This window comes from Mesoplodon densirostris, chromosome 16 (genome assembly GCF_025265405.1).
Source record: "Mesoplodon densirostris isolate mMesDen1 chromosome 16, mMesDen1 primary haplotype, whole genome shotgun sequence".
Lineage (NCBI taxonomy): Eukaryota > Metazoa > Chordata > Mammalia > Artiodactyla > Ziphiidae > Mesoplodon > Mesoplodon densirostris.
The window spans coordinates 2,368,889-2,394,978 of record NC_082676.1 but is presented as its reverse complement, the minus strand read 5'-3'; the positions used below and the strand labels follow the sequence as shown (position 1 = coordinate 2,394,978).

The 26,090-nt window shown below is 53.6% G+C and overlaps 1 protein-coding gene across 2 annotated transcripts in view; it reads left to right on the top strand.

The window, feature by feature from the left end:
* The window catches only part of CDH4 (cadherin 4), a 559,330-nt gene that overhangs the window by 419,493 nt on the left and 113,747 nt on the right, over positions 1-26,090 (top strand). For both annotated transcript variants that reach the window (XM_060120472.1, XM_060120473.1), the window contains one exon: positions 4,179-4,352. In XM_060120472.1, coding sequence (XP_059976455.1) covers positions 4,179-4,352 — 174 coding nt within the window. The remainder of the gene's footprint in view (positions 1-4,178; positions 4,353-26,090) is intronic.

Here is a 26,090-nt window from a genome sequence, read left to right as displayed (position 1 = left end):
ATTGTGACACGTTACATACACAGAGGGAGAAAAAAACAAAACACACACATATGTACACACATGCATGTGTATATGATACATAAGCACACAGGCACGTGCACATATATGTGTGTGCACGTGTGTCTCTATGTGCCTGCCCCTGTCCATACATGCGTGTGCCTCTATAGGCCTGTAGGTGAACATGCACATGTGTACCAGGAGCATAGAGGCCACATTCATGTTATCACCCAACACCTGCCATCGTTGGCTCAGAAACACGGGTGACTGGGGTGCAGTGGGGAAATCGGCAGCTGTTGTCTGTTCAGAAATACCTTCAAGAGTGGCCGGAAACATGATTTACCAACCGTGTGATTACGCGTTGGGTTTGCGTGGCGCACTCTGGACGGCCCGAGGTCCTCGCGGGTCCAGGAGCGCGTGCTCGCCTCATCAGGTGACAGGTCATTGTCATCATCGGCGTTCCTCCCCCAGAGAAGTGGGTGTGTCTTCCCAGCTGAAGCTAGTGCAGGTCTGGCATCGATCTTCGCCAGATTTTGTTATTACATTTGTCTCACAGCTTTAAAATAGTAGCAAATATGTGCAATTTATTTAAACAACACTAGGGAAATTAATGCCATGCAAGCTCAGCCTAAGCAAATGAAGACAAAGCAGGTTTTTAAAAGGAGAACGGCTCAATGAAAACCTTGAAAATTCTGAGTCTAAAATTCAGAGGCTCGGGTGAGCTTCTGCAGGTGCCCAAGCATCAGCAGGCAAGGCAGACCTGCATCCTCTGTGCCGCACGTGGGAGACGTGGCAGGAGCTGGGATGGCCAGGCTCCACCTCCCAGAGGCCGCGCTTGTGGCCGGGACCCCTGGCCCAGCACCCCACACACGCATGCAGACGCGCTCAGAGCAAACACCAAGTGGGTCCCCTCTGCTGAGGCAGGTACCTGCACCGGGTGACCCTGGTTTCCTGTGAGGCCGGGAGCCCCCGCAAGGTCATGCATCTGTGGAGCCTGGCAGTCCCCTGGAGGGCTCACTGGGCACATGCGGCAGGCATCAGCGCAGAGGTGGGGAGTCCAGGTGGGAATCTCACACTTGGCATTTCTAAGCTGGAAGCTGACGCCGCGGGAACTCCGAGGTTTTTCACTGACGTCCTTGGGCCTCCCCGATGGGAATGTCCATGTTTGCCCAGCCCACTGCACACTGACACGAGGACCCGTAGAGGGGATGGAGCCTCATGAAGAAACCCCAGAAGTGAGGGAGGCACACAGATCCTGCCTCTGCCTAAAGAGCTGTGTGGCCTTCAGAAGTTACTTGGCCTCTCTGAGCCGCCCGGTCACCTCCCTGGTAGAGGGGGCATGACCTTCCTGTAGCCTTGGCAGTAGGGAAGATGCAGGCAGAGACAGTTCAGAGCGCTCAGAGCCCACGAGGTGTTGGCTGCCCCTGACGCGTGGAGAGCAGTTGTCTGCATCCTGGCTGCAAGGGGGGCTGTGTGGCCAGGACCATCCTGAACACTGTTCTGTGTTGCCCATCAAGGAGGCTAGAGATGACCCCACCCCTGTCATCATGAGAGACGCAGGGTTGGTCACAAGGCAGCAGCATCTGTTAGTTTGACTTGAATAGATGTTGAGAGAATGTCATGTTTCCGTAGAAATCAAGGCCACTGGGGATGCACACACCTTGCGTGGATCCTCTGATGAAGGATGGGAAGTGACCTAGGGAAGCCTTTTGGTTTTTAATTGCTGCAGACTCTTCAGTGCAGGAACTCAACACGAAAGACAGCTGGACCCCTGGTGGGGAAAGTCCCAGAGGGGGGTCTCTTTGGAGTGTGGCTTGTCCAGATGGATTTTTCCATTGATGTAGCATCAAGTTTTGGCGTTCAGGACTGACATGTTTGTTTGGTTTTTTTTTTAATTAGTTTTGTCTACGTGTGTCTAACTTACTTCTCTGCAACTTTTTTGCAAAAGGGAGTGGAGACGGTTCAACGGGCAATGCCAAGACCAAGAGGTTCTCACGGGGTGGGAGCTCAGCTGGAGGGTGGGGACCCCGCCGAGATTGGAGAGGGGCCGCCGCCCAGGGCCTCCAGCCAGCTCTGTCCTCTCTGGCTTGAGCTGTCCTGGTCCGAGGTCTGTCTCTGCCACATGAGCTCTCATATGCTCCTGGCTCTGAGACTCGGAGTGAAATGAACATCAACCATGAGAATGGTGCAGAGGCAGCCACACGGGGCACCTTGAAAATAAACATGGAGGTGATACAGGTGTAGATATCTTGTGTATACGTGAGTCCTGTTAGCTCTTCTAATTATACAATTTCATGTACATTATAACATTCAGAAATACAGAAAAGTAAAAGGAATAAATTAAAATAAAAACTCACTGGTGACCAGAGAAAACCAGAGTTTACATTTCTATGTATTTCCTTCCAATCTTTTCTCTATTCTTTTAAAAAAACATGGGGACTTATGCTGCCTGTATACTTTGGTGCCATTTCTCCACTTCCTATTAGTGTATGGAATTTCTTCATATCTTCAAAGAGTAACTTCTTTTTTTTCTTAATACATCTTTATGGAGTATAATTGCTTCACAATGCTGTGTTAGTTTCCGCTGTACAACAAAATGAATCAGCTGTATGCATACATATATCCCCATATACCCTCCCTCTCGAGCCTTCCTCCCACCTTCCCTATCCCACCCCTCTAGGCCGTCGCAAAGCACCGAGCTGATCTCCTTGTGCTATGCGGCTGCTTCCCACTAGCTGTTTTACATTTGGTTGTGTATATGTGTTGATGCTGCTCTCGCTTCGCCCCAGCTTCCCCTTCCCCTGCCCCGTGTCCTCAAGTCCATTCTCTATGTCTACATCTTTTTCCTGCCCTGCCACTAGGTTCATCAGTACCATTTTTTTTTTTTTAGATTCCATATAGATGCGTTAGCATACGGTATATGTTTTTCTCTTTCTGACTTACAAAAAGTAACTTCTAATGACACGTAGTATCCCAAGATATGAACATAGTGTAATGCATTTAAATATTATTTACCACCATCAGACTTCCAGAATTTTTTCCTGGTATTTTTACTATTTCACATATACATAATGTTATTATAAAGACAGCCACAATGAACATCTTTATTTGGCGGGTTTGTCCACATGCAGTTCCGCTGGGACAGATTTCCAGCTGTGGAGTTATGGGGTCAAAAGCGAGGACCATTTCTGAGGCTTCTGATAGTTGTTGACAGAATGCTGCTCCCAGCAGTGAGGGGCCCCACTGACTTCAGAGCAGCCGACATTCAGTCCCGCTGGTTCCCGCCAGGCATGGGCTCTTATCAGTCTAATTTCCATAGCAACCCTCTGAGTTCAGTGCTGTTATTACCAAGCCCGTTTTATAAAAGAAGTAGCTGGAGCTGAGAGAGATTAAGGGAACTTGCCCCGTGTCACATGAATCTTTGGATGCAGGTAAACGTAAGACACCAGGTCTGTTTAACGCCAAACCCCACACCCTCAACCATCACCCTCTGCTGACTCACTCACACCAGGTCTGTTTAACGCCAAACCCCACACCCTCAACCATCACCCTCTGCTGACTCACTCACAACACGCTCCTCAGGGGGGAGGATTCATTTTGTTTACTCTTGTCAGTTTGATGGGTGAGGAGGATATATTGCTTTCATTTACATTGTTTGATGACAGTTTTCATGAGTTTATTGATCCTTTGTATTTATTTTCTGTTAATTATCTATTTGTGTCTTTTTCCTGTTATAATAAAGTTCCAATTTTTTCCTATTGATTTGTAGGAACTCTTTATATAGTCAGGCTCTTAGCTCTGTCAGATTTGTTGTAAATTCATCAATTGCTTTTAGGGTATGTTTTTGTAAACAAGGGTTTTAAGTTAAAATGTATGAATATTTTCCTTTGTAGTTTTTTTCCATTGTTTTGGGCTTAAAAAGCCCTGATGTACTGGTTAAAGAGTCAGCTATATTTTCTTCTTTGTTTATGGTTTCTTAACCCCCATTTAATCTGTAGTCCATTTCTTTGTAGAGATGAGGGTCTTGCTAGATTTTTTTCCCTAACACGTCCCCACTTTTCCCAACACCATCCAATCTTTCCCTGGATCTAGGATAGTACAAATTCTAACAGATGCCTTTTCCTCTGCAAAACCTAACCAGGCTTCTTTTCCTCTTCTCTCCCTTCCAAATAACGCTGCAGAAAGGAAAGAAGAGTGCAGCCCTGGACCCTGTCCAGCCGCCGAATGACACGCTGTTGCCGTGGCCGCAGCATCACAGCTCCAGTGGGCGGAGGCGGCAGAAACGGGACTGGGTCATCCCACCCATCAACGTGCCAGAAAACTCCCGCGGGCCCTTCCCACAGCAGCTGGTGAGGGTAAGTGGGGACCGTCCTGCCGGTGGGGAAGCTCTCGGCTTTAGCCCCTGCGTCTCCCGGGATCTCGCGAATCAAGTCTGATGGGCTCGTTCCTGGAGCCTGGGACCGGCTCTAAACTGGGTGTCTAAGAAGGTCAAGATTTTGCCTTTTCAGTAATGAGATAAGTAATACACAGAACAGAGAAAAGTCAGAAGGGCAGTTGCGTCCTCCAGGGTGGACGGGCCTGCTTGCCTTGGGTCCTCTCTCTCCGGTTACTGTCCACTGGCTGTTCTGGTGCGTGGAAGGAGATGGGATGGAGACTTGGGTCATGGCCTTTGACCTCTGACACCTTCCTTTGGTCTGCACGTTCACACTTCTTCCCAATTATGACTAAGTTATTGAATGGAGAATGATGGCTTGTCCACGTTGACCATGATCTTGGTGAAAAGTCAGAGGTGCTGAGACTGAGCCGGAGGTGCCAGGGGGCAGTTCTGTGTCCCTTCCCTTAGGGTCACCTCCCAGCAGCCACCACGAGGTTGCTTTTCCTGAAGGACTGAAGGACTCATTTTACAAATTTGTTTTTCAATGATCAAGGCCATCAACTAGCATTATCTTCTTCCCTCTGAAGGAAGATTCAACCCAATCTGAGCAACAATTTGATAAAGTGGTGGTGAGAACCCCATTAAATAATCCCATCCGTGGCCAGCGCCTCTCCCCACCTGTGGAGCTAGGGCCCCTCGAGTATTATTAAGGCGTCGGCTTCATTCCTTGGCCTGATTAGTCTGTTTTGTTTCCTGTTCTTTTTGATGCAGAAAGCTGGGGGGTGGTTATTAAAATGCAGAGATGAAGCAGCAAACCTCGCAGGGCCCCCCAGGTCAGACACCCCACCATACACACCCCAGCCACAGAGCCGTGTCGTGGCTATCACCCTGCCTTCACCACACGTGACGCTGTGACTTAGTTTGGTCTTTGTTCCTGTTTCTGGCCAGAACTCGTAAAACCCATGCAATTTCCTAAATGATAAGAGTGAAAAAGATGTCTGCAGACATCCATAGCAAACCCCTTCTAGCACACCTGAGCTTATGTGCATGCGGGGACTTTGGGGAAGTCCCAAGGGAACCTAAGGCCGGGGCTAGCCACCAGGGGCACCAACCCTGTGACTGCAGGGCTGGGACCTTCACTTTCCCCTCCCCGCCCCTGCCGCCCGCCCCAGGAGGGAAGAGGGGCTGGAGGTTGGATCAGTCACCAGCGGCCCGTGATTTAATCAGTCGTGCCTACGTAATGAAGTCTCCGTAAAAACCCAAAAGGACGGGGTTCAGAGAGCTTCCAGGGGGTGAACACATGGAGATTCAGTGAGAATGGCACTCTGGGAGGGCATGGAGGCTCCGAGCGCCTTCCCACACCTCGTCCTACGCCTCTTCCATCTGACTGTTCCCGAGTCATACCCTTTACAATAAGCCAGTAATCTAGTGAGTACACTGGTTTTCTGAGTTCTGTGAGCTGCTCTAGCAAACTAATCAAACCCAAGGAGGGGGTTGTTGGAACCTCATATTTACAGCCAATCGGTCAGAAGCTCAGGTGACAACCTGGACTTGGCAATTGACGTCTGAAGTGGGAGCATCCCGGGGGACCGAGCCCTTAACCTGTGGGATGGACACCCTCTCCGGGTAGATGGTGTCAGAGTTGAGTTAAATGGTAGCACCCCCAGCTGGTGTCGCAGAGGATTGCTGGATGTGGTGACACCTGGCGTCAGAAGTGCTGTGTGTAGCAGTCGTGGAAAAAAGGAGCAGGAGGGTGTGTCCAGCTCAGCATATCACCAAACACAAGTGTGTGTGCCTGTCGCATGGGGGAGGCCCAACAGACCAAAATGTTGGAGTTTGGAGCAGAGAAGTGTTTACTGCAGGGCCAAGCAAGGAGAATGGGTGGTTCGTGCTCAAAAACTTCAAACTCCCTGATGGTTTTGGGGGAGAAGTTTTTATAGGCAAAACTTGGGGTGAGGACTGCAGGGTGTGTGACTTTCTTCTGACTGGTTGCTGGTGGGGTAACAGGATGGGGCTCTAGGAATCTTGTGCTCAGCCTGGAGCTGCCATCCTCCACCTGGGTGGGGTCCTCAGTTCCTGCAGAAGAACTGAAGATACTGTTACGTATATTCCTTGAGCAGGAACCAGGATCCTGCTTTGATCTCTGCACTGTAGTGTGATTGTTCCCCCTTTGTTTCCGCATTCCCTTACTTCCCTGATTAGCAAGTGTTTGAATCTGCTCTTTGGAATTCAGGAAGGTCTAAGAGACTGAAGCCTTTTTCCTGCAAGTAAGAAACAGGGGACACGGAAAGGCTTTTGTGGCCAGGAGGGCCCCCTAGGGTCCTGCTGAGTTTCAGTCACACAGAGGCACCCTCCTGCCTCAATCCCCTGGGATGGGAGTTCACTTCCAGAGCCATCACCCGCCCTTGAGCGGCCTGCCTGGGAGGGCGAGATCACGGCGAAACGGAGGTGAGGACTGGAGGGAGGCACTCAAGCATCGACCCCCCCAGCCCGGGCACAGTTTCCCAGACTGAGCGTCCTGCAGGCCGATGCGCCAGGCCCAGGGCACAGCCCATGCCAATGGGGGTGCCGGTGACTCGGCTCTGGGGCCCCCACCAGCCCTCGAGGCCCTTGCTGCGTCAGACTGCCACTTGCCATTTACTTAAGATTTTCGCTAGTAGTTCATTTTCAGTATAAATAAATTTATTCTAAAAGGAGGCTTTATTAGCTCACAATTGGAAAGCTGGAGGTATCTGTTACAACGGAAGTCGACTGTAAAACAAGCATAAAGTAGAGAAAACATAGCTCTGGGGCGGGGGGTGGGACATGCAAGTGTTGACGTGTCTTAGATACACTGGAGCCAGAAGCTTCCTCTCAAGTGTTATCAGGATTGAAAGCAAATTGGACAGGGAGTCAGGTTTTCATTGTGTGAGCCAGTTTTATGGAAGTCCTTGGGCTGTACTCCCCAAAGGTCATCTCTAGTAGAAATCTGTCCATCTAGCTCAGGGATTGGCAAACATTTTCTTTTTTTTTTTTAACATCTTTATTGGAGTATAATTGCTTTACAATAGTGTGTTAGCTTCTGCTTTGTAACAAAGTGAATCAGTTATACATATACATATGTTCCCATATCTCTTCCCTCTTGCGTGGCAAACTTTTTCTTTTTTTTTTTTAACATCTTTATTGGAGTATAATTGCTTTACAATGGTGTGTTAGTTTCTGCTTTATAACAAAGTGAATGAGTTATACATATACATATGTTCCCATATCTCTTCCCTCTTGCGTCTCCCTCCCTCCCACCCTCCCTATCCCACCCCTCTAGGTGGTCACAAAGCACCGAGCTGATCTCCCCGTGCTATGCAGCTGCTTCCCACTAGCTATCTACCTTACGTTTGGTAGTGTATATACGTCCATGCCACTCTCTCACTTCGTCCCAGCTTACCCTTCCCCCTCCGCGTGTCCTCAAGTCCATTCTCTACGTCTGCGTCTTTTTTCCTGTCCTGCCCTAAGTTTCTTCAGAACCATTGGCAAACTTTTTCTGTAAAGGACCAGGTAGTAAATGTTTTAGGCTTTGTGAGCCTGCCAACTGGCCTCTGTTGAAACTATTCTACTCTGCCTTTGTAGCGTGAAGGCGGCCCTCAGCCATATGTAGACCAACGGGCATGGCTGGGTTCCAATAAAACTTTATTTACAAAAGCAGGCAGTGGGCCCGATTTGACCCGCAAGCCAGATCCACCTCATTTCCCAAACTCCGGAACGTCTGGCCGAGTCATCCTCACCAATACTCAATGCTTGGCAGGAACCTTATAGTGATGGGTGAGTCTGTAATGAGCCCCGAGGGGGCGTTTGCTCACTCACACCCTCACACATGTGCATTTGGCAGGCATCTTGCCGCCACTGGGATACTCTGTCGTCCTGGCTCTCAGAGCTTTCTCAGAGTTGATGATATGGGTACCGACACGAGGCATTTCCCTCTTCTGTGCCCAGTCACACCCAGGCCTGTGAAAGGTTCCAAAAGGGAAGAAGGCCACTGTGGTCAGAGCCCTTGTCCTGCAGGGGTTCCCAAGATCTGCTGGGTCGGTTGGTCCCGCCACGTCTGTCCTCTGCTGGACAGTGGAGGAAAGACACTAGTCTGCTTCCAGCCTGACCACTGCCGGCGGCCCCGAGGCAGAGAGGTCGGGTCTGGCAGTAGGAGAGGGGAGAGCCGGCTTCCCCCGAGCAGCAGGCGCTCGCGCCCCACGGGCCTGTGGCTGTGTTGAGGGGGCGCAGTCTTTTCACGAGGCCACAGTGACGTCTGTGTGCCCTGATGGGGGACGTGCACCGCTCTGAAGCAGGGAAATGAGCCCCCACCCCCCAGTGAATGCAAACCTTGCAAAATCCGGCAGGGAAGCAGCAACGGCGGGAGCTCTCAGGCCCCTGCACACGCAGGCTCCTAGGACTCTCCTTGCCGGTGAAGTTTCTAAGCTGGAGCCGTGGGGACAGGAGGTGTGGGCGTGGCGTCCGGCGTGCGATGAGCAGGGCTGCGCGCTCCACGTGCCGGAAGCCAGCAGCCGCTGCCCAGACTCACTGAGGGGCAGCCTCTCCTGTCTTCTAGTCTGCAGTGTCGCTGTGGTTTGGAGAGACCGTGTCCTCTGCTGCTCGGACCCCCCGACGTGTCTGCAGCCCCTGGAGGGAGGCTACCTCCAGGTGGACGTCTGCTCCAACGCGGACTGCAGGGAGGGCTGACGCTCTGACAGCCATTCCCACAATTTCAGAAACCTAACAGAACAGAGGTTTATTTCTTGCTCCTGGGAAGATCATTTGGGGGCTGTCATGCAGGGCGCCAGAGGGAGGGGCGCAGGGTCAGCTGGGCCTGGACGTGGGAAACACCATTCCCGCCTGAATTCCATTGGCCCAGTTGCAGGGGACCCCGGGGAACGCGGCCCAGCTCTGTGCCCAGGAGGAGGGGTACATGTGGGAAACGGCTGCGTGCTGCCCCAGTGGGTTTCCCCAGACGAGAAAGTGCACGTCCTTTCGGCTCGAAGGGCCCCACTGCGCCAAGGAAGGGGGTGGTCTAGGTGAGCGATCAGACCTGACTCACCTGCCTTTCTCCAAGCCTGGTCTGTCTTTACCCCACTGTCCCGCTGCACTTCCTCCAAGGCACTTAGTACAGTCTGACGTCATGCCTGCTATTTATTCATCCAAGGACAGGCCTCCTGAAGGCAGGGGCCCTGCCTGCATCTCTGTGCTGTCAACGGCAGGCACTACGAGTGCCGAATGAATGAACAAATGAATGAGGGAGGCAGTGATGTCAGCGATCCCCATGGCCAACGCTGTCCCGGGCGCCCCTGGGCTCGCACAGCACGCTGGCCGTGGCACGTGGCATTTGGGGGGGTGGATCCTGGCACTGCATCCCCTGGAGTCGGCCTCCAAGCTGAGCTGGTCCTTATGGGGAGATGGTATCTCCAGCAAATGGAGAATGGAATCTCCATTACAGTTTCTGTAAAAGATTTGTTTTCCCAATGGATTCCAAGTCATTACGGGAGAACTCAGCCCAGAAACTCATGCAGGCAGATGCACACGCGCGTGCGCACACAGCCCCTCCCACTTCACACGTGCACGCACACTCGTGTGCTCACCGTCTGCCCCCGCACCCACCCTTGCTCCTTCTCCCCGCTTTCTCCCTTAAACTCTTACAGAGCACAGGCGAGGGTTTGGGGTGCTTTTCTACCCCACTTGTGTCTGCAGGAAGTCGATGAGTTTCCTATCAGTGTTTTTTTTTGGGGGGGGGTGCTTCCCCGAAAGAAACCCAAATCACAGCCAGCGTGACTACAGCTTGACGGGAGTGGGAAGCTGAGTGTGGAGCTCTGGAGGTTCAGCTGGGATCGGCTGCAGTTCTGTGCTCACTATGGCGATTCCTTCTGATAAGAGATGTTAGATGAGAAGGCGGGAGGGAGAGCAGCCGGCAGAATGTTCTTCCAAAAAAACCTGTGTTACTTACAGGTGTTTTCCTTGGAAAGAGTATCTTGTCTCTTCGTGAGCCTTCGCCGGGCCGTGCAGGGAGAACAGACCCTCGCTGGGCATTCGCTCGCCCCGCCGAGGGGCCCCCGGGCAGGGCGAGGCGGCCATTGCTGGCGGGGCTGCTAGGAGCCGTGACGTCCCGGGCGAGGCCGGTCCGCACTCCCGGTGCCACGTCCCCCAGAATTAGAGCGCGCTCTCAGTGAAGTGGTGAGTGAGGAGATGCAGCCGCTGCACGAGACAGCACTCAGAAGATCCAGGCTGTCCTCTCAGGGAGCAGGAACCAATTCACAGTCACTAAGCTGATCCCCTGGGAAGCTGGGTAGAGGCTTTTCATTATGGGGGGATCACGGGGAATGGCAGGAGGGGACCCCCGGCAAAGGTTAACAGGAGACCTTCCTGCTCCCAAATTCCAGCCCTGGGCTCTGGACAGAACAGTTTGGGGCCATCCATGGGTGCCAGGCACCACGCAGTCACTGGGGACTCAGAAGGGAGAGAACACAGAGCCCTTTTGTGGCCTCAGGAGCCACCAGGCATCAGCTTTCTGCCTGTCCTCCGGAATTTGGTCCCTTCCCTACCTCGGTTAGGATTCCTTCACATGTAGACTAGAGGAGTGTTTTAAAAAGACACGTGCTTTTCTAGCATGGATGTTAGGTTTGACTTCCAGCAAGATTTAGAATGAGAATCAAATCAAACGTTTAGAAAGAGGATGCGTTTCTTAGCTGAGTCTAATACAAATTCAGAATTTGTTAACTTGAGAGGTTGTCCAGGGCGCCTGTGGGAATCCGCTCTAGGTGATGAGGAGGAAGGTAATGCTCTTGGGAGAAAAGTCCTTTAATTTTGGAAGTTGAGCTTTTACCAGACAAGAAGTCATGCAGACCCATCCTCGGGGTCCCTGCCAGAGAGCCTGGCAAGGGAGCTCTAAATAGAAGACTCTGGAAGGAAGTCCTTGCATAATCGCTTAGCATGAGAGATGGCCTCTTGGGAAAGGCGAGCAGGAGGCCCTTTCTAGAGTAGGGAGCTCGAGAGCTCGGCTGCATGTGGTTTGGAAAGGGTCGTAAAAGTCAGCCCCTCACATCTGACGATCCAAATGATCTTGAACCAACTGAAGTCAAAAATTTTCTTCACATTTTCTTGACAGTTTCGTTCCCGTTTTGTGCATGTGCACCACATAGCCTCACATCCAATCACAAGTATTTATCGACCTTTTGTGTAAATGGAGGATGATCTGGGTTTGGGGGACTAGAGCTCAGGAGCTGGTTTTGTGATGAAATGTGCCCTGGGCTGGGGTCTGCATTATGAGATGTGTGACAGGGAGATGGTGAGTGAGCCCGTATCTGGCCCAGGGTAGACTCTCCATAAATGTTCATCGGATGTATAACTACATGTGATGGAGCTGGCTGAATTTTAACTCAGTGTTGTCCTACAAAATGTTTGCTGGGTGACCTAGCAGTGTAATTGTCACTGAGTCCACCTAGGAACCTATTTTCTGGTACTCTGAAGGTGTCCATCCATGAATGAATAACTGACATGGTCATTATGTACCTTCTCATGGAAGAAAGTGACCTTTCAAAGCACAATGTGTGTGTGTTGTTCCCCTTCCGTCATTTCCCCTTTGTCCCCAGGAGAAAACCTAACCCTGGAGCACATCACACGGGACCCCACGATCTGACTCTGCCCCTTGGTGCGCCAAACTCCAGCCATGCTGGGCTACTTGTAGCTTCCAGTCCTGATCACACCCTTGGTTACCTGGAGTCCTGTGTTTTCCCCCTGTACCTGACACCCCCCAACCTGGCTACTTCCTGCCTCCTTCAAGAATGCCCCACTTCTCAGGACCAACACGGGTCCTCCCCATTGCCTGCCATTGTGGTAGAGTTTTTGACACTTTTTTGACACTGTTTTTTCAGTGATTATAGGTCTGTCTCCCCAGTAAATGTAAAGGGCCTTGAGGGATAGTTCACCTGTCAGGCACAGCAGCAGGGACAGAGTAGATGTCATTAAGTACTTGTTGAGTGAATGAATGATACAGCCATCATGCCCGCCTCTACTAGTCACCCTTTCACAATCATTATGAAGATGGTTAGGTGAGATAAACAATCCTTGAAAATACTGAAATTGGAAGTTCTGTTTCTGGTTATGGTCGAGTTTATATCAGACTAACACACCTCAAATAACAATTATAAACTCTAGGGGAAGTTCCTTGTTAAAAACTATTTGAAGTTACTTGAGAGTGATGAATAGTAGGCAGAAACTGTAGGGGACTCCACCCGTGAAAAGAAAACAGCACTGGGTGAGACCTGTGTTTATATGGCTTTCCCTTTGAGAGCACCCCCCAGTCTGTCCTTGCCTCAAAGTATGGCTAGATCTCACGAAGAAACCCGGTCTTACTGGCCAGAGGAGCTGGAAGATGGGGTTTAGAACTGACAAAGCAGCTGGAATGTGAGGGGATAAATCCTATAAAATATGTAGCCACAGATGGAGACTCCCAGATACACTTATAAGCTCTGTCCAGCTCCTTGGCTACCCCTTAAACTGTGCATGCACAAGGAGAACTCCAAAGAACCCAAAGAAAAGCAACAGCTAGAAGATTGAAAGCGCGGATAACAGACTTCAGCTACTGCCCACGGCAAGGTAAACAGAGTTAAATTTCAGTCCAACCAAGTTAACAGCCTCCAGAGAAAGATAACAGAACCAGATTCTCTGTATAATATCAACTACAATGATTACAGTGATCAGTATCCAAACAAAAATTACTAGACATGCAAAAAAAAAAACAAAAACAAAAAAGGAAAATGTGACCCATAATTAGACAAAAACCGCTCATAGAATCTAACCCTGAGGTCACCCAGATACTGGAATTAGCAGCAAGGCCTTTAAAATATCTCTTATAAATAGGCTCAAGGACTTAAAGGAAAATATGGTCAGAATGAATGAATACATTGAGAATCAGAGCAGGAAAATGGAAACTCTAAAAATATAACCAAATGGACATGGTAAAACTGAAGAGTATAATGTCTCTAATGAAAAACGCACTGGATGGGCTTACAAGTAGATTGTAGAAGGCAGAAGAAAGGTCAGTGTGTCAATCGATAAAAATTATTTAGTCTGAAGAATGGCAGGGGAGAGGATTGAAACACACAGAGTTTCAATGGGACAAAATTAAGTGGCCTAACCTGTGTAACTGGAGTCCCAAAAGGAGAGGAGAGATAATAAGATAGGGAAAAGGGTTGAAATTTCCCCAAATTTGATGGAGAAACAAACTTATAAATCCAAGAAATTCAGTGAATCTCAAGTAGGATAAATACAAACAAAGCCATACCTTGATTATAGTCAAACTGCTGAAATTCTAAAACTAGAGAGAAAACCTTGAAAGCAGAGGAAAAATGCAGCACAAACAAAGGACCACAGTGGGAACAAGGGCTGGCTTCTCTTTAGGAGTGATAGAGGTCTCTGGGCAATGACATTTTCAAATTGCTGAATGAAAAGAAACCATCAACCAAGAATTCTGTATCCAGAAAAAAAAAATCCCTCAAAATTGAAGGTGAATTAAAGGCATTTCTGATCAACAAACTTAAGGAACTCATTAGCAACAGGCCCACATTAAGTGGTAAAGGATGTCCTTTTGGCTGAAAAGAAATGACACCAGTTGGAAATTCAGATCTACAGGAAGGGATGGAGAACACGAGAAAAGATAAATGTGTGGGTTAACATAAAAGACTGTATTTTTTTTTCTCTTGACTTATTTAAAATACAGCTGACCATTTAAAGCAAAAGTATAGCACTGTATTGTGGGGTTTATAAGCCTTGCTTGTTGCGGGGTATTGTCTGATTCACACTGCAGTGTAACTGGGACTTGCCCCTCTGGCTGTACACGTCCCCCAGGTGCCTGAGGGCCCTCCCCCAGGTGGACGTTGCCCTCCTAAATTTCAGTGTACCTCCCTTTCAAAGAATCGCCTGGGAGCAGGTTTCAGGCAGACGCAGCTGCTTTCTAAGAGGCAGAAGCTTCAGATGCTTCAATTCCTAACCTCTCCCGTGGATCTTTATGGCCTGTTCTGCAAAGCCAGAAACGCATGTGGGTGAGTGAAGAAGAAGTGGATTTTCTCAGACTGAAGCCTCTGGGAAGAAACTGAGAGCAGGGCTTTCTCCAGGAGTTTGCTTGTGTCTGGGTTTTCTCCCCCATAGATAGATCTTAACAGATTGCAGAAATGTCACCTCTGCCTTCACCACACCGTCCACTGTTGTGAGGGTCACTGGAACAGAAGGAACCAGGAACAATTGAGGAAGAGATTCCAGGGGCTCCAGCTCATCCCCACCAGGAGACGTACCTCCTTGAGGAGGTGCTCAAGCGTTTGGAGAAGCATTTTCATAGAAACAGCAGGACTCCTTCCCCAGTGAGGGGATGGGGGTGCCCATCACGTCACCTGCAGTGCAGGGTCCACCCCCTGCCCAGCCCCCCATGGGGAGGGTCTGGCACCATCAGCCCCCCACATGGTGTCGGTTCTGGAAGTGCAGCCCTAGCACGAAGGTGCCATCGGGGCTCTTCCATGGCAGCCTCCAGACCTCCCTGTAATTATACACGCAGTCGAGACCTGCGGGGAGTGTGCATTGTCCTCGCAAAAGCCAGAGGGACACGAAGAAAACATCACTGAACGACTCAGCCGCCTTGGGTTCTGTGATTTAATCAATCACGTGGAAGACACGTACAGATCCCTTTGTGTTTACCGGCCCCTCATCTGAGCAGAAAATGTTCCCTTTCTTGAATCGCTTTAATGGCTATATTTATGCAGCTGAAAGTTCCTTAAGAAATGAAAGTAAAATCAAATTGCTGCAAATGCTCAGATAATTTATCAGAGAATATTCAATTAGAATATATTAATATTTTTAGATTTCCATCATTAATTTTTTTTTTTTTTTTTTTTGCGGTATGCGGGCCTCTCACTGCTGTGGCCTCCCCCGTTGCGGAGCACAGGCTCCGGACGCGCAGGCTCCGGACGCGCAGGCTCCGGACGCGCAGGCTCAGCGGCCATGGCTCACGGGCCCAGCCGCTCCGCGGCATATGGGATCCTCCCAGACCGGGGCACGAACCCGTATCCCCTGCATCGGCAGGCGGACTCTCAACCACTTGCGCCACCAGGGAGGCCCCCTACATCATTAATTTAATATTCAGAAATTTAATTTAGTCATTGAATCGCTGTAGCACGCTGGGTAGATGGGAGTTTAGGATGAGGGCTCCAAGCACCTGCTGAGCGTGGTCAGCTCCCAGGGGGCTCCCCCAAACCGTTTCCTGCCAGCCAGGGTTCTGCCTCGGCCCCAGGGCCTCGTGTCTGCAGACCAGACGTCGTCCCCAAGTGTGGGCACAATCCACATGTGTGGTTGGGACTCCCTGTCAAGACCAGGGAGGAGGTTGGACGGATCAGGGCTTGGAATATTCCATAACTCGGGGAGCAGTGCCCCGTAATTGAGGGAGGAGGTGTCTGTGAGGGTGAAACCTGTTTCTCCCCCACCCCCAGCCGGCAGGACTAGTTCTTTTACTCCCAGCTCACCTCCAGGACAATGTGGATGTAACCGGGGAAACCGACGTCTGTCCCCTCAGGTTCCCACACTGATGACTGTGGTCCTGGGGCTGCTGCAGGGTGGGCCTGTGGATAAACTTTAGAGGAGATACAGACTTCGGAGTACGTCGGGGCAGGGTTGCCAGGGGCCCCTTCCTGGAAGGTGCACCCTTTGTTCCTTGGTGTGGCTGTCTTTCTCGTATGAAATGATGACAGAAGGTCATGCTGAAGGTCATCTGTTCATCCTCACATGTTCGTTAAGGCTGCACGGACATACTGAGCACCCGCTCTGCTGTTCTAGGCTAAGAGGACTCACAAAGACACATAAGGGGCAGAGAGAGCCCAGCCCTCCCAGGCTTTGTGTTCGGGGAGGAAGATAAGCTGCCGATGATTATATATCAGGGGCCAGGGGGTGTGGGGTGCAGGTGGAGTTCCATCACACGGTGGCCCAGAAGCCTCCTCTGGTGTGAGAGCAAATGCAGTGGCAGAAGAACCATGGTGATACCGAGGGGAAGAGCTTTCTCGGCAGAGGGAACAGCAAATGCAAATGCTCAGAGTCTTGGAGAAAGAGCCAGGAGGTCAGAGTGGCTGAATGGAGATGGGCAGAGACAGGGTGAGGGTGGTGAGGTGAGGGCGCATCAGGGCCAGGTCATGAGGTGCTTGCCCTTCAGGGGCATGAGCTCCAGTTGGCTGCAGTCCCCACCACCCCCTGATGCCTCCCTCACCCTGCATCACTGTACTGGTTGGGCCCCATGGGCACTGGGCAGTGTCCCCACTTTGGGCTGCACTGAGCAGCTCTAAGAGAAACAAGCACACAAACATCCCCCCAGCACGTTCCTGGGAAAGACAGGACGTGCTCCTGGGCACAGATCATCAAACAAGGGTGCAAGTAGAACATCGGGGCCAGGGGCCTCGGACCTGTCCGGTGGGATTGTCAGGGTGAGGGCCCAGTTAGAGTGCTTGGATTCTATTTCGGCTTCTCAGGAAGCCCCTGGGCCGTTCACAGTAGGTGTGTCAGCAGGAGTGCCAGGGCCTGTTGCAGGAGAAACACCCCCAAATCTCAGTGCTAACTATACAGCGGGCTGCTGGCCCTCTCGCCCTCCTTCCCCCGCGGCACGGCTCCGCAGTCCAGGCTGCTCCCACCTCCGGCACCTCCAGGGCAGGGCACAGCTTGCCGGGGAGGTAAGCACCGGCCTTTAACGCAGTCACCTGGAAGTGACGTCACTGCCATGCCACGTCATTGGTCCACGCAGGCCACGTGGCATGACCTGGCTTCCAGGGGTGAGAGCGAGTATCATTGCATGAGGAATATTGTGAAGAGAGCTGGGGCCAGGCCGCAGGGGTGAGGTGTGACGTGCTTCAGGTTTTGAGAGAGGGACGAGGGGCCCTGTGGGGCTCTGCTTTTGGGTGGAGAGGACAAGAGCAGGACCGGCTCTAGCTGCCCTGCAAGGCCTCTTCACGGATGGGGTCTGCTAGTTTCCACACGGCCACTCGGGCCAACCTGGGGAATGATGAGAGGCTGTGTCTGCTCCTGCGTTTGCACTGCTTTGGGGCATCTGCTGCGGGATGACCTGATTCTCGTGACCCTCAGAGAATGAGGGGCTCCCTTTGGTCGCTCTGCGTCCACCCCGTGGCCAGGGGCCCTGGAGCTTCCGATTCTCAGTGTGCATGTGATAGGAGAAGCAGCTGCAGGGTGACCACCAGAAGGACACACCCCCCCGGGTGGTTGCAGACGGGGGTCCTTGCAGGGTCTGAGGAGGGAGAACGCACAGTGCAGCTTTCTTTGTCTGAGACGCCTCCAGGCTTGGGAGGGAACTGACAGCAGAGGACACCGCTGCAGATAGAAGCCCACCTCTCCAGGGTCGTCCAGGTGCCCATAGCAGGTGCTCCCTGGACCCGAGAGGGAGAAGCCCGCAGGCCGTCTGCCTTCCTGGGATGGCGACAGGAAACCCTCACCAGGCACACGGTCCTGCGGGAGGCCCAGTCATGTTTCTGATACTTGCTGTTTCCTGCTAATTACTTACAAACCGCTGACATCTAATTTTGAAGACTCTTCTGAATTGAACGGAACCAGGCCGGGGCGCGGGCGGAGAGGGAGGGCATCTGTCTCTACAGAGCTCTCAGCTTGAGGACCTGACTTCCACACACTGAAACAGGGCACGGAGACGCTGGCTTAAAAGCAAAGCCAATCAGAACAGATAGCATCCGGAGAGGGTCGTGTTTGGGGGCTCGGGCTGCCTCTGAGCTACAGGAGATGGCAGCAAACAGCGCTGCGGTTCCAGCCTCCCCGGTGAGGCCGGAGCAGTCAGACTTACGTCTCCAGAGTTATTCTTTAAAATGACGCCCGAGAGACAGTGTTGATGGCCTGGCTTGTGGCTGGACTGCTGTGTGCTTTGTTTGCTTCTGGCTACTGTCCCGTCCAAGAGCGGCTGGGTCTCAGGCCACCGCGGCCCCAGGCTCAGGACCCTCTCTGTATCAACCATCAGGAAACGGCCTCAGAGCTGGGCTGTTTTAATCGAACCCGAGAGGCCAAAAGAAGCATTTGCACCTGCACTTGGGTTTTCAGCCTGCTGGGCTGCTTGGCGATTGAGTTATGTGTTTGATTTGGGCTTTGGGGCTTCGTGAGCTGTAAATGCTTATTTAAGTCAAGAAGCTGATTTCATTTTCCTGAAAAGTGGGGAGCTAAAAACAAGAAAAGCCATGGAGCCTCAGTGTCTGTTTGTTCAAAGCAAAATTAAGTAGACAACTAAGCAGCCTCTCGAAGAGGCCTGGACCCTCCAAGGCACCCCCAGGCCCGGGGAGGGCATCCCCCCGGGACGAGAAGCCAGCAGCTTCCCCCCCACGTGCCGCTTACCTCTCCCTGTGCAGCGCATCACGAGGACGAAGTGGGGGCTCTTACCTGACTCGTGGCTTCAGGAACCGTCTACACACGTGAAACAGACTAGGCAAGAGGGCACAGCTGATGTGTCCCGTGTTTCGGCAGAAACCACGAGGACCGGCGTTTAGACAGACCCAGACCGGGGACCCAGCGGGTTCCTTGGTCTCCAGCACCGCCAGCTGGGTCCAGGAGGCCCCGAGGCTCTGCGTGGGCAGCCATGGGCCCCCCAGGACACCCAAATGATGAAGGATTCCCGTGTCACATCATAGCTTGGTCCCCGCTTGGGCCCGGGAGCACTGAGCCCTGGTGGCCACCTGGTTCTATTAGTTTGGTTTCTTCAGCTCCTAAAGAGTGACAAGGCAGTGCCCCAGGCGTGTCCTGGCACACCAGCGGCCACTGGCCTGACATGGCCTGGCGTCTGGGCCTCCTCCCGACCCCCATCTGATGAAAGGCCTGAGGTGGACCTGGCTGGCTGGTGTGAACGGCAACTGCCCACAGAGTGGGATGCCCCCAACCCCACCCAGCCTGGCCCCCACCTGCTCCTCTGGACTCCACACTCAGGCCTCCCCTAGTCCTGCAAAGCTGTGCCCAGGCATGCACACACATGCACACATGCACGCACACACACACCTGGATCTCCACGTTGGCCCAGAAGACACTGTTTACCATACAGCCCTCAGCCTGTGAAGTAAGGGGTGATACCATTTTACTCCCACAGGCAGGGACTGAGGCTCGGAGAGGTTGAGTGACTCGCCCAAGGTCACACAGCCAGGACACAGCAGAGCAGGACACCCACCCAGCCCTGCCCCCAGTGCAGGGGACCTAAGTGATCAAAGCCCTTTCCTTCTGGCCTGTGGGCAACGCCTTGTCAGTGGCCCAACTGACTTTGATGAACTGCGTGCCGCCCAGGGCAAATCCAACTCGGGTTCTCCCCTTGGCTCTGTGTCCTGCAGCCCCCTGGGCCCACCCCAGCCTCCCACCTCCCATTTCCCCGGAAGGGAGATCCTACAGAAACAGACAAGGTCCCCCTTGCCGTCTTCCTGGGCCCCGCAGGCCCTGCCTGGGGAGGGGAGGATGAAAGGGAGGAGGGGGTGGGATCCCATCACCTCCCAGTTGGTCAGACCCAGGAGTGGTGGACCTGGAGAATGCAGCTGTAGTTACAGGCGCCCAGGGAGCTTCAGCCTGCAGCTCACCCTGCTGGTGTTGGCACGTGAGAAGGAGAGAAGGATGGAAAAAACAGAGCCGCCTAGCAAGAGCCGTTCGCAGGGGCTTCTGCTAAAGTGGAAAATCTTCCACTTCATCGAGAGATTAAGCTTCATGCCACTTTCCCAATGGTGACAGAAGCGCCCGTTGGGTTTGCTGGGAGAGCGCCATATGGCGCTCAACTCCGCAACTCCGTTCAGTATCCCCAGTGTCGGAGGGGGGGCCCGCAGGCGTGAGCCACCCTCCCTCCTGGCTGCGTGGAAAGTGGGGCCCCAGCCCAGGGCCGAAGCGGGTGTGCTCTGTAGGCTGGTGACCGGGGGCCAGCAGGCCAGTCAGTGGGGGAGCCACACGAGTCCCTCCACGCCGCTGTGAGTTGAAGGGACACTAATGTCACCACCAATTAGAAAGGTTCACGCCATCCTGTGTTTTTCCTGTGAAACATGGCAGAGCCTAGGGCAGGAAATGATCACAAAAGAGGCTAAAACATCACAGCAGAAAGGTAAACATTTGTCTTACAGCAGAATGTGTTTCTCAAGAGCCCAGGTTTTTAAATGAAGCAAGTTCTGGCTTATGTGGAGCTATGATTGTATTTAGAAATAATTAATAATAATAACACACCTGGGAGCTGATAAAATGCCAGTGCCAGGCCTCTCAGAGCCCTGGGCTCCGATGGAGGCAGGCCGGGTGGGATCCCGGACGAGCCCCCAGGTGGGAGGCTGGGGCCCAGGACGCAGACCTCCTGTAGGGCCAACTGTGGACCCCACAGGCCCTCACATTCAGGATGCTGTTTTGCTAAAAAAAAAAAAAAGAAAGAAAGAAAAAGCAGGCTGGAAAGCGCAGCTCCAGGGTTGGGGAAGCCAGTAACAATTAGCCCGGCTGACCCGTCTCATTCAGAACCAGACGCTGAGGTGTGGCAGCCGCTTCGTGGAAGTCAGGGACCCCTGGAGACCTCGCTGAGCTCTAGTCCTTCTTAATGCAGAGTTTAAAAGCGTTTAATGTTCGTTAACATACATACCAGCTACTTGTCAGAGCTGTGGTTATGGAGGATTAAGTTTATAGCTGCTATATTTCTGATCAACTGTTACATATAATTAGCCCCTATAAACATTTCTAAATAATCAGATAATATTTGAATAGTTTAAATAAACTAAATGACTGTCTTATTGCTTCTATCAGGAAATCACATTTAAATTGGCAAGTTCACAGATGCAGGTCTGTGTATCTGGCTGGTATAAGTATGGAGTTGGTTGACACCCAGCTGTTACACTCCAGGGAAAAAAACGGTTAAACATGTTTCAGAACGTAAGAGGATTATTTTAAATATTCCCATGAATATCAAGAGGATTCAAGCAAGCCATAAACGTTCCTGAGTCAAAATTCTCTAAAGGCTTGTGGAGACTTTGTGGGTCGACACTCATTCTTACGCTCAGCTTTCGCGGCTGGCACTTGTGCCCGGCAGCCCCGGCCCGAGTCCCAGTTTGCTGTGTGTGGCCCGTTGTGGTTTCCGGGGGCAGAGGCTGGCACACTCCATCAGAAACATGGAGGCCCCTCCCCCAGCCGGGACGAGCGCGCTCCCTCTGGGGGTCCCGCTGGGGGGTGGGAGCTGGGGTTTCTGCCGACGGGGCTGGTGAGCTCAGCGAGAAGTTTCTGCCAGCACTGTTGCCCCGGTCCCTCAAGCACCCTCTCCCTCCAGCCGCTCACTCCGTCCGGGGGCGTCCTGGAGAGATGGGAGGCCCCGTCACGGTGGCAGTGGGCTTCCCCACGCTGCCCTGCACCCACCCCGCTGCCGACCCCCGGGGGCAAGGAGTGCTGCGCCCCGTGCCCCGCTCCCCTGGCACGCCCGGAGCAGCCTACTGTCCCTCCTCGCGTGTCCCAGGGCCGGGTTCCCTTTGAAGCTCCCGGCAAGGCTGATTCCTCCCCATGAGAGCCAGTGGCCTGCAGCCAGCAAGGCCCCCTCGAAGTGCTTTGAAGCCCCCAGAGCCAAAGTCCTGAGCAGGCCCAGGGCCCCGACCCTGTGAGTAGGAAAGACGCCACAACCTGAGAGCACGGATGCTTCTTTCCGGAAAGCTGCACGGCTCAGCGCCCGAGAGGGTGGACAAAACCAGGACTGATCAGAGAGGCCTTTCGGGGGGTCTCGAGCTGCTGGCAGCGGGGTGGCCGTGTGTGGGGTGCTCGTTCACGGGGCTGCAGGGGAGGGAGCAGCAGTAGCCCAGGGACACTTACCTCAGGTAGGGAGGGGCGTCCTGGAGAGACCCTTGTATGAGCAGCCTGTGCTCAGAGGGCCGGTGAGCCATGACTCAGGTCAGGGATTTCCCAGGTAAACGCGGCTTCACCCGTGTGGTCTGGTCCAGAGCTCTTGTCTGTGGCTAGACACCGTCCCGTCTCTTCAGTGAGGTGTCCGATGGCATCCACCACATCCGTGTGTCCGTGAAGCGCTGCAGGGTCCCCTCTGCGTGGCCCCAACAGGCTGTGACCTCCCGATGCTTTTGGACCAGCAAGGAGCTCGCTCGCCGGTACTTGGCGTGCCGGTGGCGATGCGTCCAGCCAGCGATTACCGGTGCCGCTGAGAGGGACACGCAGCCAGAACATCTGTCCAAACCAATTTCCTCAGGCTGCTTATTTCAAAGTCTGAAAACCCCTAATTCCGGGAGGCAGGCGGTATTTAAATTTAAGCTCAGTTCCCGAATGAGACCTTTGCGTTCACCTGTGAAACTTTATTTGGAAATACGAAACGGTAACTTGATTACATGTTAAGGTGTCTTTGGCCAGGGGATTGTAGCCGAAATCTCTGTTCCTCTGAGCTTATCCCCCGATGATGGAATCCATCCAAATTAGGAACTCGGTTCCTCTGCCGCTAGAGAAGCATGGGCCAGGCTCAAGCCGGGCGTTCTGCAGGCGGGGCATCCTGGGGCACTGTGGTTTCACAGGGTATCATCTGTGGTCCTAGGAGGGGGACATGCCAGCTCCTTGCTTGGCCACAGAGGAAGGGCCATCTTTAGAAACTTTAGTCTCGTATTTCCCAGCCTCCCATCGAGGAGGGAGGATTATTAAACTGTCCAAATGAAAATCCGTTACAAGAGAAGCTGCCACTTCCAGAGGTTCTGCAGCTTAGAACACCCAAAGCTGAAAAAACACAACCACTCGGAGATGGGCCACATGCAAAAGAGCAGCCCCACAAGCCACGCAGTGTAATGCCCGTCCCTGTGTGTGTCCGGTGGCCCCAGGGGGCACAGCAGACGCTGTACAGCTAATGGATTGTAAACAAGTTAAACTTTCTGTTTTCTGCATGAGTCTCTTTTCAGGGAAGTTGCCAGACCTGAGAATTATCTTGCCAAAAAAGAGGCGCATGTTCTCCAAATAGGCTTGTTTTCTGTAAGGGGTGCAGGGATGATTGAAAACAGATATCAAGCTGGGGAGACATCGTTCAGGCCGTGAAAACCACAGCTCACCAACTGTCCAGCCTGCTGTTCAGGTGGTCTGAGAGTGGCCGTGCTGAGGACCGGACAGAACCGGTATTTCCTCGAGCCCCCGCTGGAGGCGCGCTCTGCAGAGACGCCTGCCGTGAACAGTCCATCTAGTCTGGGCTGCCCTGTGCACGTGCAGAAGCAGGACAGGGCAGGCAGCAAAGAATGGAGAGCAGAGGGTCCCTGCAGCACCCCCCCGACACCCCACCCTCTGCGTGCCGGCCTCTGTTCTGGCCTCCAGCCTCACACCTGCCGTCCGACTCCAGTGGAGAGGTGAGCTGCACCCAGTGGGCAGCTCTCCCTTCTCTTCCTGAAAGGGCTTGGTGCTCCTTCCTTCCTGAAGCCCCCAGACCCTGCCTCTCCCGACGGGCGTGTCCTAGGCTAGCCTCCCTCCCGTCTCCTGCTTGGACCCGCCCACCGCTCACCTGGAGGCTAGTTCAGCTTCTGGTGTGTCGGGCTTGAGTTGGGCGGCCCTGAGTGGGGACCCAGCAGAAGAGCAGCGGCAGCAGACTCAGAAGCTCAGGGAGAGGTCTGAGTGGTGGGGGGCAACGTGGAAGCCACTGCCACCCAAGTACAAAGCCATGAGTGCAGAGGTCTGGAGCAGAAGGGTCAGGACTCTACCAAGTGGCAGAAGCCAACTCTCACATTTAGGTCGCGTGTAAATGGATCATGGCGAGGTGGGTCAGCCTCAGGCGCGGCAGAATCTGGGAGCTCAGGCGATGTCTGCGTCATCAGGTGGCTTTTTCCTCATCCCGTGGCTCTGCCATCCTTGATGTTAGCCCACCTCGGCAGAGCCCCCCAACCCCAAGGCCCCGAGCAGCACAGGGCTCACACACCCCCACCCCGCAATCCCCAGTTCTGTGGAAGGAGAGAGTCTCTCCTCCCAGTGGCTCCAGGAGCAACCCATGTCTCTGATTGGCTCATGCACCTGCCTGGCGAGGAGGCAGGAGGACGCAAGAAAGCCCCTGGGCAGAGGGACCAGCACCCTGGACAGGCCACCCGAGGGTGCATGTGCTGGGGGAGGGGTGCCTTGTGTGTAAGGGGGCAGAGGGGGCAGAAATTAGGTCAAGGCGGGAGGGCTGGATGGGGGGACCCCCGGGGTCAGGTGATTTCAAGGAGCTGCAGCTGGATCCTAGAAGCAGCAGGGAGGCCGCTGGGCGGCGTAGGCCTAACTGCACTGTGACCCGCCCCATAGACTCTGGTCCCCGGGCAGCCGGAGCCCTGGGGGGTTTTAGAAGCTGCCCAGGTGACTCCGGTGGGCCGCCAGGGCTGCCCCAGCTCCTGCAGACTGAGCCGTGACCCCGAGTAAGACGTGGGCGGGTGCCGGGAAGCTCCCCACCCCCTGACCTCCCGTCAACCTGACGGAGGCAGGGTTCCCATCACTGGGTGGGGTTTTCACGAGCGGGGGCAGTGAAGGCCTGTGGCCGGGCCCCCTGGGACGTGCAGGACCCACCCCACGCGGAGGAGAGAACTCTCCCATGGGAAACCCGCAGGACTCCGGCGGGGACTCCCGGCCCTTTGGTTTGTTACTCACATTGGAAAAGAAAGGCTGACAATCCTTGACAGCGTTTTCCCAGGAAGCAGCCGTTCCGTAAATGAAGGGAAGGCCTTCCCGGGGCCGAGCTCCACGCCCCTTCGCCACCATCCTCAGCCTCAGGCCCTGGGGTGGGCGGGGCGGGGACAGAGGGCAGACAGGAGGCTCCGTGTCCAGAACACCCACCCGGAACCAGCGCGATACAGGGCCCTCTCCAGGGGCGACTGCAACACAACAGTTCTTTCGAAGACCCCAGGAGCGGGGGCGTCCTCATTCCCTTCCCAGGGCTGAGGAATGCACCCGAGGTCTCATGCCCGGGACAGAGACCAGACTCCACTTCCACCCATGGTTTAGAAAAGTGCAAGGTTGGGCTGCATCGCTGAAGTCAGGCACCAGAGCCCTCACCTCACGGACCTGGACCCCGAGGACTTAGGAGGTGCTCTGCTGCCATGGAAAACCATAATGCAGGGTGGGGGGCAATTCCACGCCCATTTGAGGGTCTGAGGGAAGTTCCAGACCCTTTCCCCAGAGAAATGCACACACGTGCACAGGCACATACATACACACGCACGCAAGTGCACACACACGGGCACCAGCAGAGCTGCGGGATGCTCCTGTGGGTGTTGGACGCTGTAGCAGCGTCTGGACGCAGGTCAGGCCGGCCGTGAGGGCTGATGGAGAAACACTGCACTGCCTGTCCCTCTGGCGGCTCTTTAATTCCTGGGGTGAGGGTCGAGGGAATGAAAGGCAGGCCCCTTTGTCTCCGCGGCAGAGCTGCGGGTGCCCATTTCAGCCACACGCGTGTACAGCGCCGCGCCTCTTTGCGTCAGGCTCCACCAGGCCAGGCAGGGTGGTGGAGCGGCCGTCTGCCACCCACTCCCGTCCCTGAGAGCGATGCAGGGCCACGCTGGCCCCAAGGACGTAGTTAAGTGCCATCTTCCGCCAGGTGACACCCTATGCCCGGGACAGAGAGCATCTGGGCTTCTTGAAACCAGAACCACACTTTTGAGAGGGGGAGATCTTATTTTAACTACCAAGAAGCCCTCTAATAAGTGGGTTGCTAAGAAACCACCACAGCAGGTGATTCTGCAAACAGAAGAGACGACGTTAG